At 47.6% G+C, this 13,677-nt stretch overlaps 1 protein-coding gene across 3 annotated transcripts; it reads left to right on the top strand.

The window, feature by feature from the left end:
• Nucleotides 1-432: 432 nt before the first annotated feature.
• LOC136011525 (vitamin D3 hydroxylase-associated protein) lies at nucleotides 433-12,487 on the top strand. 3 transcript variants are annotated; one of them, XM_065673426.1, is made up of 16 exons: nucleotides 433-682; nucleotides 1,153-1,489; nucleotides 2,455-2,568; nucleotides 2,916-3,059; nucleotides 3,396-3,529; nucleotides 3,844-4,050; nucleotides 4,148-4,188; nucleotides 4,449-4,573; nucleotides 5,339-5,464; nucleotides 6,216-6,313; nucleotides 6,931-7,030; nucleotides 7,586-7,629; nucleotides 8,279-8,318; nucleotides 10,461-10,569; nucleotides 11,397-11,542; nucleotides 12,252-12,487. In XM_065673426.1, exons 2-16 carry the CDS (start codon nucleotides 1,280-1,282, stop codon nucleotides 12,378-12,380), a joined length of 1,767 nt encoding a protein of 588 aa, XP_065529498.1. In that variant the 5' UTR covers nucleotides 433-682; nucleotides 1,153-1,279; the 3' UTR covers nucleotides 12,381-12,487. The 3 variants fall into 3 exon arrangements, with proteins under 3 accessions (XP_065529498.1, XP_065529500.1, XP_065529499.1); XM_065673428.1 differs by lacking the exon at nucleotides 433-682 and adding an exon at nucleotides 722-785; XM_065673427.1 differs by lacking the exon at nucleotides 433-682 and having other exon boundaries at nucleotides 1,097-1,489.
• Nucleotides 12,488-13,677: the final 1,190 nt, after the last annotated feature.

Genomic DNA, 13,677 nt, shown 5'->3' on the forward strand with positions numbered 1-13,677 from the left:
ATCACAGGGGCTTTCCCAGGAGTGCTCACCCCCCAGAAGGCATTTCAATGGGTTTGGTTTGGAAATGACACAGCAGTCGTACTCTTTGGAGGCATCTTTTGATAGCTCCTTCCACTCTGCCTTTCCAGAATCAGTGTCCTGCTTGTACCTTCATGCTCTTGCTTCTTTGAGCTCCTTGCTCTTCAGTAGGTGAAATTTCACTCCCTGCTCCAGGTTCCCCGTGACAAGCAGAGCTATGTTGTCCCAGGCTCAAAAGGCTGCACATGCTGCTGCCTGGGGGACAGAGATGATGGCAGAGCACCTCTAGTTAGTGCACTTAAGTGCTAGTTAATTATTAAACATGGGTGTAGTGGGGATAACCCAGACTTAGCTTGTTTACCAGCTGCCTCCTCTGTGTAGCCAGGTATAGCAGCAGCAGTGGCTTGGGGAAACGCAGCTTTGTGGGATATGACCCTGTCCTGGGTTCAGCAGCGGCAGTCATTTTAATCCTTCTTAGTAGCTGGTGCAGCGCTGTGGTTTTGACTTACAGCCTGGGAACAGAGCTGATGACACCGATGGTTTTAGTTACTGCTCAGTAATGTTTACTCTGGCCAAGGACTTTGTGAGCCTCATGCTCTGCCAGGGAGGAGGGGAAGCCGGGAGGAAGCAGAGACAGGACACCTGACCCAAACTGACCAAAGAGGTATTCCATACCACAGCACGGCATGCCCAGTATAGAAACTGGTGGCAGTTACCCGGAAGGACAAGATCACTGCTCGGTCGGGCTGGGTATCTGTCGGCGGGTGGTGAGCAGCTGTATTCTCTTCCCTTGTTATTTCCCTTGTCATTATTATTACTGGTGGCAGCAGCAGTGGTTTGTGTTATACCTTAGTTACTGGGTGGCTCTTATCTCAACCCGTGGGGGTTACATTCTTTCCATTCTCCTCCCCATCCCTTTGGGAGCAGAGGGAGGAAGGGAGGGGAGTGAACGAGCGGCTGCCTGGCTCTGGGTTGCTGGCTGGGCTTAAACCATGACACGCCTAACCCAGCGTGAGCAGAACGCACTGCTTTACAGCCTGAGCCACCGCGCTTCTCCAGCGGGCTGCCCCTGTAAAGTCCATGGTGTAAAAAGTCCACTCCTGGACTTTGTTAACATGGACTTTGATAATGCAGCTCTGCTTCAGAACTGATCTTGCACAGCTGGATTGCGCAGTCTGCATTCATCAGCCCTCCTTAGGGGAAGGCAGCAGACCCAAGTATCTGTAGCTGGACTGGAACGGGAAAGACTGGGAGAGGAATCATGACCCAAGAGCGACTGTGGCAGGTCCTGGATGCATCGTGGGGAGACCCTCGCACCCTCTCTGCGCTGCTGTGCAGCTCAGTAGCTGCTGTTGTGCTGATAAAGTGGCTGGAACGTAGGCAGATCCAGCAGAAGATGAAGGAGGCGAGGAGGGCACGGGACCTGGCCCTGGAGCGAATGGAGAAGGCAGCTCACAGGTTTAAGCAAGAGGTACTTTGGGGGAAAGTATGTGTGGGAGGAAGGGATTGTATTTGGGATAACTAAAGAAATGGAGCGCTGATAGATCCCTCTTTGAGTGGGGCTTAGGGCATGTGCACGTTTTGGATCGTCACAAATTCTCTGGAGGTTCACCACCCTCCATTGTCACAAAAAGACCTCCTATAAAGACAGCCTAAAGGAAGTATTTCTTAATATAGACCTGTTAAGGGAATCCTGAGGATGAAGGATGGAGTTTGGGATCCTCTGAGTCAGATCACCACCCCAGACTTCCCCATGCCCTTTTCTCCTCATCCATCCCTACTGCTAAGCCTTTCCTCTCCCATCCTCCTTACCTCTGCCATTCCACAGGGACCTGCCTGCCCCAGGATCCTCAAAGTACAAGCAGGGGTGGGCTTCACATCTCTCCAGCATCTGCACATGGGTAACCAAAAGCCATTTCCTCCTGCCCGTGCTTGGGTAAAGAAGTACCTGGATTTTAGGAGGTCAGGTCCTTGGACATGGGATTTGTCTTAAACCTATGATAAATGCCTACAGCTATTGTTTTCTTGGGGAGGGGAGGCTGCAAACAGCCCCCACCCTTTTTTTCCCCCATGTTTATGATAAATTTTGTTAAACTTTGGCCGGTTGAACTCTTCAGCACACACTCACATCTGTGAGTAAACACAGATAGGTCAAACCTCTCCTATGGGTTCACGCAGCTCTCCAGTCAAGCACCCGTTTTCTGCCTATTTGGTTCTGTGTTTATGAACTAAGACTCCACAGATTCCCCGTCAGCACATTCCCCACTCCAGCACACACAGCGCCATGTGGGACTCCTGCGTTTCTACAGGAAACGTCTCCTAAATTCCCATTCAAGGTCATTGCTGGGCACGTGTTAGAATCGGGTATTTGCAGCCTCAACAACAGCCTCTTCTGTTGGTTTCATCCCTCTGCACCCAACTTCCTGCCTGTTGCAGAACCCAGGCACCCAGACTGCACAAATCCTCTCCCTGACAATGGTGGAGCTGGTGGAGAAGCTGAAGGATGGTTCCCTGTCCCCAGAAAGCGTCCTCTACACCTATATGGGCAAAGTGAGTGATACCTCTGGCATGGGAGAGATGCTGCGGGGCTCTTCTGCAGTGGGGGCTTTCAAATTAAAGCCCAGCTCATTTGCTGAGAGAACCAGCAATGCTGAAGGTTACAACTTGTCAATAATGTGATGTCTGAAGGGTGTTTATGGGTGCATGTGCATGACAGAGATCCAGACAATTATTGCAGCAAGAAATATCTGAAGTTTGTAAGTAAGGTCTGAATAATGGAGGCTTGAGGAGACTGAACTTTCACCTGAAAAACTCAATTTAAATACTGTTTCCTTCCTGCCTGCCTGCCTGCCTCCCTTCCATTCATCTGTCTCAATGCACTTCTCTGCTCTGGAGAGGCTTTGGAGGTGACTCGGGAGGTGAACTGTGTGACAGACTTCGTTCATGGCTGTGAAGATCAACTCCAGAAACTGAAGAATCAGAAGGAGAAGGGGCTGCTCTATGGCATTCCCATCAGCATCAAGGAGCACATTGACTGCAAGGTACATCTCTAATTCCCGTGCCTCTTGGCCTAGGGGTGGGAACAGGCCAGGATGTCTCATCAGGACCGGCTAAGGGTTCCCTCAGATAAGAATGTTCTGGACCAAATACCATGAGACCAGCAAACCTGCCTTTCTTCTGATGGAAGTTTTGTTTTATGCCGAAATTTCTCACTTGCTCTGGTCTGGTTTTCCCTGGGCTACTCAAATGCTGTTCTGCTTGTGAGAAAAGCTAGGTGGGAACTTTGACACAGGAGGCATCAGGGCTTGTGTCTGTTATTGTCGCAGATCCGAAGAGCATCTTTCCATACTTACAGAGCTTTGCTTCCCACCCCCAAGGGCCACATCTCCTCTGGAGGGATGGTGAAGTTTCTGGGCCAAGTAAAGGAAGAAGACAGCGTCATCGTCCAGGTTCTAAAGCACCAGGGGGCAATCCCCTTCGTGAGAACCAACGTCCCACAGACGATGATAAAGTAATTGCGTGTTTGCCTTCGTGAAAACACTATGATACGTGACCCCTGCTATCTCGGAGGGTGGGCCCACGTACACAGGCGCCTAACCTTGTCCAAGCCAATCGTGCGTGTTGAGTTCATTTCACTCTCAAATTATTTCTGTGCATTTGATACCTCTTTTTTTCTTAAACTCAGCCGTCCCAACAAATCTTCATGCTGGTGCTACCTGCTGGGCTTAATTCCACACTCATCCCTGCACAGATGCTCTGTGACCTGTATTTACGGCTTGCAGAGACAGGATTACCGCACTGACCTGCTCCTCATCTTCTCCCCAGCTATGATTGCAGCAACCTCATCTTTGGCCAGACACTGAACCCTCTCAACCACCAGAAGAGCCCCGGCGGCTCCTCAGGAGGAGAGGGAGCTCTGATTGCAGGGGGAGGCTCCATCCTGGGCATTGGGTCAGATGTAGCTGGTAGCATCCGCCTGCCGTCCAGCTTCTGTGGGCTGTGTGGGCTCAAACCCACAGGCAACAGGATCAGGTACGTCCCAACACTTCCCAAATCGAAACCCTGCAACTCATCATGGTGGCCTGCTTTACAGTAAGAAGTTAATCTGCTTCTCCCATTATGTTCCTAGCAAACTGGGTGTTGTTTCTCCTATCATAGGAATGGAATCAGGTAAGTCCATGCAGATGACATCTTATTACCATCAAACCTTTGCTTTTTACATCTCCTATTACTGCTGAAATGCCAGCAGATGTGCTTGCTCAATTTTGTGTCTCATGGCCACTCACTCAGCTGTCACTTCTTGCACATTACACTGGTTCCCATTCCTCTTCCCCAGCCTGACCTAAACTCTTCCATGCTGGACCCCTACCAGTAACTATGAGGCAGCGCCAGCTCATCTTCCTGCAGTGACAGGACCTCTTTGCTTGCAGTGGTGCCGGCACTGGGGCCGATGGCAAGGGATGTGGACAGCCTGGCCCTCTGTATGAAGGCGCTGCTCTGTGAGGAGATGTTCCGGCTGGACCCCACTGTGCCCCCCATCCCCTTCAATGAGGAGGTAAGGCCCAGAGGCAATCCCATGTCTCTATTTTCCCAACAACAGAAGTAAGACCTTGAGGAGATTCCGATCTGTTTTCGTGTTTCAAGATAGTGAAGGACCCAGGGAAGCAAATGCCCTTTTGGACAGAGGACACAGCATGAGCAACCACAGGAAGCAGCCACATAGCAGGGTTGGCTTGTAGCGATGAGACCTGCCAGATACTGATCCCTTCCCATCCCAGTGATGTCCAAAACAGGCTTGTTGGCTCCATCCTGGACCAGTCCCTAAAGGAGCTTATTTCTACTGATGAGAGAAATTCACCTCTCACACCTTTAATTAGAGAGCATGATTGAAATCACTGACCTCTGCCATTAGCTTTCTGCTTTGCCATCTGATCATGTCTTTCTGGCTCAGGTCCCAGGATTCTAGGACGTTTTAGTTGTCCCTGACACCCAGACAATACAGACCAGTCTCTTACCCCAGAGGACCAGGCCCCTGACCTCTGTCCATGCCAGGCATCCCACACGTGTGGTCTGTACAGGTGCTGTCATACCTGCTATCTCGAAGCTGGGACATGTTCACAGGGCAGGAGGTGCTGTCAGAAAGGCCATACCAAGGACCGCTGCTACAGATCTATGAACTGGACAGCACTGCTTTCCACCAGCCCTACTGCTCCCATCATTCCTCCAGCTCGGGGCACCTCAGCTGCTGCTTCCATAACCCCTGGGAATGGTCCAATCTCGTATGTCTCATGGGTGCAAGTGATGGCTTTTCTTCTCACAGGTTTACACCAGTTCAAAGCCACTTCGGATTGGATACTACGAAGGAGATGGCTACTTCCAACCCTCACCCAGCATGAAACGAGCTATCCAGGAGACAAGAAAGCTCCTCCAGGATGCAGGGCATACGGTGGGTTTTCGTGCCTGTGGTTGCCTGGAGCTGTTATCCTGCTCCTCATAAAGTTAGGACAAGTCACTTCCCAATTCTGCTTTTGCTGCCCATAAATCAGGGACCATCCCTTTCTGCTGCAAGGATCATGAAGAGGAAGGCAAATGCAACAGCTTGCTTCCCAAACCAAAGCGACCTTGCTTATAATCCTTGCCTAGCAGACAAGAGAATCACCTTCCTATATCTAAGTCATTCCTTTTCTAAAGCACTGTTTTTTTTCATCGTATTCAGTGTTCCCATAAATATCAGCCTCACAGCAGTTTCCATGCTCCCTCAGCCATTAAATGCGGTTTACAGATGTCTTGGTGGGTAAGTGGGAAGGGGGTTGGAGCAGTTGAGCCTCTGGGGACCTCCTCTATTCTAAACTACCCTGTGGTTCCACCAGTGGGGATTTCTATATGGGAGCTGTTCCAATGATGCATATTAAAAGTACTTGGTGTTTTGAAGACTCTAGAAATCCTTCTTTAATGACTGAAGGAACGGAGCCTGTGGAAGGTCACAATACGTGTTAATGCTTTGGAAATGGGAAAGGACAGTGGGCAGATGGTGCCAAGCCAGGTCCCCTTGAAAGCAGGGTCTGAAATACAGCAGCAAGGAGGGCCTAAGCTTCCCACTGCTTCCCCCTCACCTCAGCAGTGAGGCAGGGCTGTAGAGAGAGGGCTCTGAATCATTGGTCTTTGTTGCTTCTCGAATGGGGATGGTTTTGTTGCAGCTTGTTCCCTTTGTACCACCCAACATCGACTACATGGTAGATGAGCTGTTCACCAGAGGGATTTTCTCGGATGGTGGTGTTCACCTGGTGGACTGCTTGTGAGTAAAAACCCCATTTCAGTGTGGGCCAGGAGACCTGGCACTTGATAGCCAGTGGTTTATGTTCATGTGGGTGAAAACTGAGTAATGAGCAGCTGGGGAGCAATATCTGAAAGGATGAATTCAGCATGAGCAGCAACTACGTTACAAGAGCGGTTGGCACGCACGGATAACGGGGTAGGGTGATAACATAACACATGTCAGCAGTGCTGTGGCAACTGGTTTTGTGTGTGATTAATCCTTGGGACATGGGAAACATCACACATTACTAAACTTCCTACGGAGGTGCAATGAGTTGGCACTGGCTACGGACCAAAATACCCACCCTGCCACTCCCTCGCTTCATGGTGAAACATGCCCAGGGTTTTATGTGGTCCCATCACTGCAAAGCTCTCCAGAGCCTTTATGACACTGACAGCTTTTGCAGTGAGCATTTATACCTGAGCATCTAAACCCTACATCAACATCTTTTGAGCAGTGTTTTAGATTAAAACAGGCAGGTTTTGTCTTCTACCAACTCCCCTCTAAGACAAACCCTGCTTTGGAAACAGCACTGTTGTTGCTGCAGCTCTGGCACGGAAGGCTTGTCCTGACTCCTTCACTCTCTGCTCTTCCAGCAAAGGAGACATTGTGGATCCCACCCTGAAATCCCAGTTCAACACTTACAGGCTTCCTGCTCTGGTGAAAAGGATCTTTGCTATCATTCTGAAACCCATAGTAAGTGTGTGGAGGAGTCTCGTCTGTGTTACAGGAAATCTGCAAGGTGGGGAATTTTCTGCACGCGGGCAGATAGACTGCTCCCCTCTGGCAGTGCTTTGCTGCTTCATGCTAAGTGCCTGATGGGCTTCATAGTGAAATACACTCAAATACACTTAGTCCCTAAACCCAGGCTGAACTTATCAAGTGGGTCTGACAGACTTCTGTGGGAGTTTTGCGTGGGGATGTCAAAATATGATCCATTTCAGGAACTCATGAGCCACATAAAGATTGGGCTCCAAGAGAATGGGTACCACTAGCACGTATTGAAACATCATCCTCAAAGATGCTCTCCAAGGTTAGCAGTGCGTCCTAGAGCCTTATTGGTGTGGGTTGTTGTGATCGAATGTATAAATTAATGTGGGAGTAAAACCCCTTCACTAAAAACCATACCTGTTCTTCAGAGCCACATCTGCTGGGACAAGAAGTGTGCCCAAAGTGCAATCCCATGGTAGCCAGCTATTTCAGCTGCGTTGTTGTTGACTAATCCCAAGTTTTTCCTCTTCCCTCTGAAAGTACCCAAGAATCGCTCGGGATCTCAGTGCTCTCTGTGGAGTGGGGTAAGACACGCTGAAGTAGCTCTAGAGAAAGGGGATGCACATCTGTGCACGCACTGGTTCATGTGGGTACATGGCTGTGCACAAAGCCCCGTCACAGGGCTGTGCAGCACAGGCTGAGCCAGATGAATGTGTGTTGCCTCAGCACCACTTGGGTTTAGCACACTGTTCTCTTATGCCACCGGGGATTATTTTAAGAGCTCAAGGATCCTCATCATGGCAGGGTTATGGAGATCAGCACAGAGAGATACAGGCTACTTTCCCCATCAGGTGGATTCTGGTACCCAGAGCATCAGGTGCCAAGTTGAACAGAGGTCTCTGCATGCAAGTGCATCATGGTGTGAAGTACCTGCCCCTCCAAAAGAGACAGAGACACACCAAAATGGGAGTTTTTCACTTCCAAAGTGAATTTGGAAGAGCTGCCATGATCTTTGTCTAAGTGCTAAAGCCCCAAGGCATGGTGGCATGCTTTTAACATAAGCTCTTTTGCTGTATCTGTAAGCACATGTGAGCCCAGTGGAACCATCCGGGTGACACTTTACCTTGTTCCCAGAAGGCTCCCACAGTTTCCATAACAGTGGGCTGACTGCATGTTGTTAATTGTGCTCTGTTGCCGCAGTCCCAAAGCTGATTAACTCTGTCGCCTTTCCAGGTCTGCCAAAAACCTCTGGGATCAGCATGGAGCAGTGGAGGTAATGTCAGTTTGGTATTTTTTCCTTTTTCCTTACTAAATATAGTGAGGGATCCCTGAAGTTCCTAAGCAATTGCTTTGAGCTCTGTGATGAATCCTGGGTTGGAAATGGATCAGGTGGAAATAAAGCAGCTAGGCTCTTTGAAAGTCAAGCTTTGCAAGAAGTGCTAAGAGCTCAAGGCAATAGATGTGGAGGTCTCTGTTAGTGGAGGATGGGGAAGAAAGATTATCCTTTGCCCTGCATTTTCTAAGCAGGAAAAACATAAGTACAGCCACTAAAGATGTCTCTTGGTGCAAATCCTTCATTTCAGACATTAGGTGCTATTGTCACAAGCTAAGACCATGCTTGAGCTATCCAGCAGAGACCCTGGCAGTCAGAAACTGTGGCTGTGAACTCTTTGGCTTAGGTGGATTCCATATGATCTCATTTGGGATCAGGAACATAGGACAGGAAGTGTTCTCCTGGCCAACTGAGTCCAGTGCTGCCCACACACTGTGCAGGTCCCTCTTTAAAACCAGTTGGGTTTTCTGATTGTTTATGCTTGCTTTGTTATTTTTTATTGTCTGGCTCCTCTCTGCTCTGATGGTTGGAAACCTTCATATTCCCTGTGCTGTTTATTCACTTCCAGTGTATCCTCGTTTTATTCCTGTCCTTGCGCTTAAATAGAACTTCTCCTCTCTGGTATTTTCCACTGCCTCCCTTGTCCTTGATCTATTTATAGAGAGCAGTTGTATCCCCTTTCAGCTGGTGTTTTGCAAGGCTGACAAAGCCGAGCTGTTTTGGTTCCCTCCCATAAGGCAGGATCTATGTTCCCTGGGGCACCCTCTCAGCCCTCCCTGAGAAGAATCATGCCTGCATCCTGCACCACAGAGCCTCCATCACTGCCAGTCACTCAATGGACATGCTGCTTACTTGCAGCAGGTCTGACATTATAGGGCAGAGGAAAAACCTGTCTGGTCACTGTGCAGATGTGAGTGTTTGGAAGGAAATGGGCTTGGGGTTTTTTAGATGAAAACAGATTCCTCTCCCCCACCCAGACCACACGTACAAAACACCCAACCACAAAAAGCAAACAAGCAAACAAAACCCCTCCAAATCTAACCAAAAAGAAAACTCTTTAAGAGGCTTGCTGGCCTCGGAGATACTTTAAATTGTTTTCTTCAGTGAACTCATATTCACATTTTTTCATCTGCAACCAAGAGCTGATTCAAAACTTTTGGCCAGAAAACAGCTTTTCTCTCAAAACAAACCCATCAGGTTAGCTGCATTGAGAGTGTTTCCTGGAAACCTATCTCCTTTGTTCCCCTGTCAGCAGGAAGGATGTCAGACTGCAGATGGAAACTGAGGTCAGACTAAAACAGCCTCGTGGCTGGGGCTCTCTGAGAGATGTGGAAGACCCTTGTGCAAAACACTTGGAGTTGTGCAGAACAGGGGCTGGACCACAGGCCAAATGCGTCCCTGTAACCAGAATACGGCTGCAGAAGCCACCATGCTGTGGTCCATCTGTGTCTACTTACTAAGACAAAGTGGAACAGCTCTTTGGGGATGGATTCATTCATCGCCTGATGTTCAGCAAAGCTGTGGTTACCCAGGCTACAAAGCTAGATATCTCTTAGATCTGTAGTCCAAGCCTGAATCTGTGCTGCCTGCACTGCAAGGGGAAGAGTTTAGGCTTGCCTTGCTCTCTTGCTGCTGCTTCTACTTACCTGTATCCTGACGCAGCATGAAAGGTTTTGTGAAAGTACTTTGAATTCACATCTTCTAGGTTCTCCTACGAAAATAACAAAGCCTTTAGGAAACTTGACTTTTTAGTCAGCTAGACAAACTATTGTTGATCTCCATTCAATGAAATTCAAAGACAAAACTGTTCATATGAAGGATTGGATTAATACTTGAATAAACCAACTCTGAAATGCCCACCTAGCATTAATATCTAGTTCAGGGCAGCACATGGTATTCTGACAGGAATCCTAAGGATGGAAGAACAAAATCCATGGGCTCTTTTAAAGCACATTCCAGATTTTATTTTACATTTCGGTTGTATCCGGGAAGGTTTTTGTCCTCCCTTTTCTGTGCCATAGGACATTGATCTGCCACTGCTGTCCAACAGATATTGTTTGTCTTCTCTGTCTTTCCTCCTAGGCTTACCGCACTGAATTCATTGTCAAATGGAGGAAGCTGAAGCTGGACGTGATTCTTTGTCCTGCATTGGGGCCAGCCTTTAACCATGGCTATGCTGGGAAGCTATTTGGTAATCTCCATTGAGGTGCCTCTGGATGCATCCATGGTGGTGTTTGTGGGCAGAGCTGGAGCAAGGTGTTTCTGTCTCTTGGACATGCCTCATGTGTGGTGCTTGGTCTTCCCTCTGGGGAAGGTCTCCCCAGCGTGGGTCTTCCCATGCACCCAACTCCATCAGGTGTTTGGATTATTATGGGGCAGCAATTAGTGGCACGTCTGTCCCAGTCATCCATGGGTGAGTTTTCCCTGCATGTAGAAAGAGGAGCTATTCTTGCAGCAGAAGGCGGCTGTGAGGAGAGTTGTCAGAGGGGTGGTAGACTTTAGTAGAAGGCCAAGCTCTTCTGAACGTGGACATCTTACATTACCAAAGACTGCAAGCAGCAGAAAAGCTCATTGCCTGTGACTTGCAGAAAAAGGCAATAGTTTTATAGCTTCCAACAAACAGCCGGAGTCCTTCATCCCCCTGGCAATGGTCCTTTGGGATCCTAAATCCCCAGGATGGTGTTACAGAATTGGGCATCTGGAAAAAATAGCCGGGATTTTTCCCTGGGATATGTGAGACATAGACACAGACTGTGAATCCGATCAAATACTCGTATCTGCCCCTCCAGCTGACTGATAGGTAAGGGATAGGTCTCTCTCTGTTCTCAGCAGCCATGTGAGCCTGTGGTTCAAACCTCTCCACCAGAAGTCCCTTTGAAAGCAGTGTGTTTTCATGGTCTCTTCACATCCAGCAACTGCAGTCTGCAATTTGTGCAACCCAAATTATCATCTGACAGTCATTGCTGGCCCAGCACACTCAGTTTTGCCTTTCTGCATTCTCTGTGTGATCTTTTCCAGCTGCGACCTCCTATACCAATTTATACAATGTCTTAGACTTCCCTGCTGGGGTGGTGCCGGTCAGCACAGTCACAAGAGCTGATGAAGAAGAACTGAAGCGTTACCGAGGGCACTATGGAGACCCTTGGGATAAGAGGCTGAAAGAGGTCAGTGAGGAAAGAGCTAAGTGTTAGCTGAAGACTAAGACTGGCACAGTGACACCTCTGGTACATTGACCTGAGGCTTGTCTACATCTGATGACAGTGGGAGCTTGTTTAGTAGTGCAGTTTGTATACATCATGTTACTACCTTGCATGCAGTGCAGGTAGGCTGGTGTACTTCAGCCTGACACTGCCCTGTGCATGTCTTCCTTTGTCTTCTCTTCCTATAATGTCATAGAATCACAGAATGGTTTGGGTTGCAAAGGACCTTAATATCATCTAGTTCCAATCCCTTGCCATGGACAAGGATGCCTTATAGTAGACCATGTCACCCAAGGCATGGCCTTGAGCACTGCCAGGGATGGAACATTCACCACTTCTTTGGGCAACCCATTCCAGTGCCTCACCACCCTCATAGGAAAGAACTTCCTCCTTATATCCAATCTAAACTTCCCCTGTTTAAGTTTTAACCCATTACCCCTTGTCCTGTCACTACAGTCCCTGATGAAAAGTCCCTCCCCAGCATCCCTATAGGCCCCCTTCAGGTACTGGAAGGCTGCTATGAGGTCCCCACGCAGCCTTCTCTTCTCCAGGCTGAACAGCCCCAACTTTCTAAGCCCGTCTTCATACGGGAGGTGCTCTAATGTCAAAGGACAATGTTCGTTCTTGTACTTCCCCAGGTGTTCTGACTCAGCACCATGCTTATGTTTTGCAGGCTGTGGAAGGAGCTGTGGGGCTGCCAGTGGCTGTACAGTGCGTAGCTCTGCCATGGCAGGAAGAGCTGTGCCTGCGCTTCATGAAGGAGGTGGAGACGCTTGCCCACAGCATGAGGAGAAATGTGTAATTTCTAGGAACCAGTATCCACAAAGCAGACAGAGACCTGCAGACTCTGAACCACTGTTTCAATAAGCTGCAATAAATGCTGTTTCAAAATAGTCAGCAAAAATCTCATCTTGCACAAACTGTTCTTCTTTGTTAGGGTTGCATTTAGTTAAAACCCAAAAGAATGAGAGTTAATGCCGGATCAAAGGAGTCCATATACGTAATTACACCAGAGTGTAGCTATACATAGTGTGCATCTATGTCGTTATATATACTTAGTATATTTAACTGCATATATACTATAGCATATAGTATATAATATGCTATCTACTATGTATTGTGCATATAGTACAGTATGCATAGCAAATATACTATATGCTGTAGCATGTATATATTTGTATACGTACTAGTTTCATACATAACTAGTGTATATAACTGCTCTATTATAAACCCATTATATTTATGTTACATAACTATTATAGTAATGTAGTAATATATAGAACTATATAACTAGTAATATACACATACAACTATATAACTATATAAAGTGTATGTATTATATATACTATTACTGTATATATATATATAACTAGTGTATATATAGTGGTTATATACACTATATCTAGTATCCTATATATGCTATATATAGTATATATAACTATATAGAGTTATATATGTTGCATAGCATATATAAGTATGTATAGTATATATTTCTGTAGTTCATGATAAGAGTCCAAAGAGCTATTTACCCCAGTATTTTACTTCCAACAGTGGGCAGGAGCAGATGTCCATGGCAGAGTATAACCTGGTAAGTGCAGAATTCCCCTTCTGGTTGTGCCATTGATCTCTGCCAAAAAGAGATGTTTTGGCAAAGGCATGCAGTCAGCCCATCAGCTTTAACAGCTGCCAACAAAGCTTTCCGTGAGCTTGCTGGGCCCCTTGTTGAACTCATTTACCCTCTTGATCTCTGCACCATCTGATAGTGGGTTCTGCAGTTTAATTCTGCAGTGAGTAGTGGAAAGCTTCATTTTATTTAAGCATAAGCTATGAAAAATGGCTACTGGTCTGTGGTCACTGCTGGTCCTTATTGTTTGTTCCAGTTAAGCAATGGGAAAAGGAGGCCAGGGAATTTTTATTGACTAATAAACACTTGAGGGAAAACTGAGTTTAAGCAGTTTGCGGTTGTGTTTTGACCATTCGCACTATTTAGCGCTTCCAGTGTCGCTGAGGCAATTGTGTGCTGTTTCTCAGCCCGTCCTTCACTCTCAAGATGGAGGGAAAGGCTGGAAGGGAAGGTGAGAGTGATGAAGGAGACCAAA

Source organism: Lathamus discolor, chromosome 3 (assembly GCF_037157495.1).
Source record: "Lathamus discolor isolate bLatDis1 chromosome 3, bLatDis1.hap1, whole genome shotgun sequence".
NCBI lineage: Eukaryota > Metazoa > Chordata > Aves > Psittaciformes > Psittacidae > Lathamus > Lathamus discolor.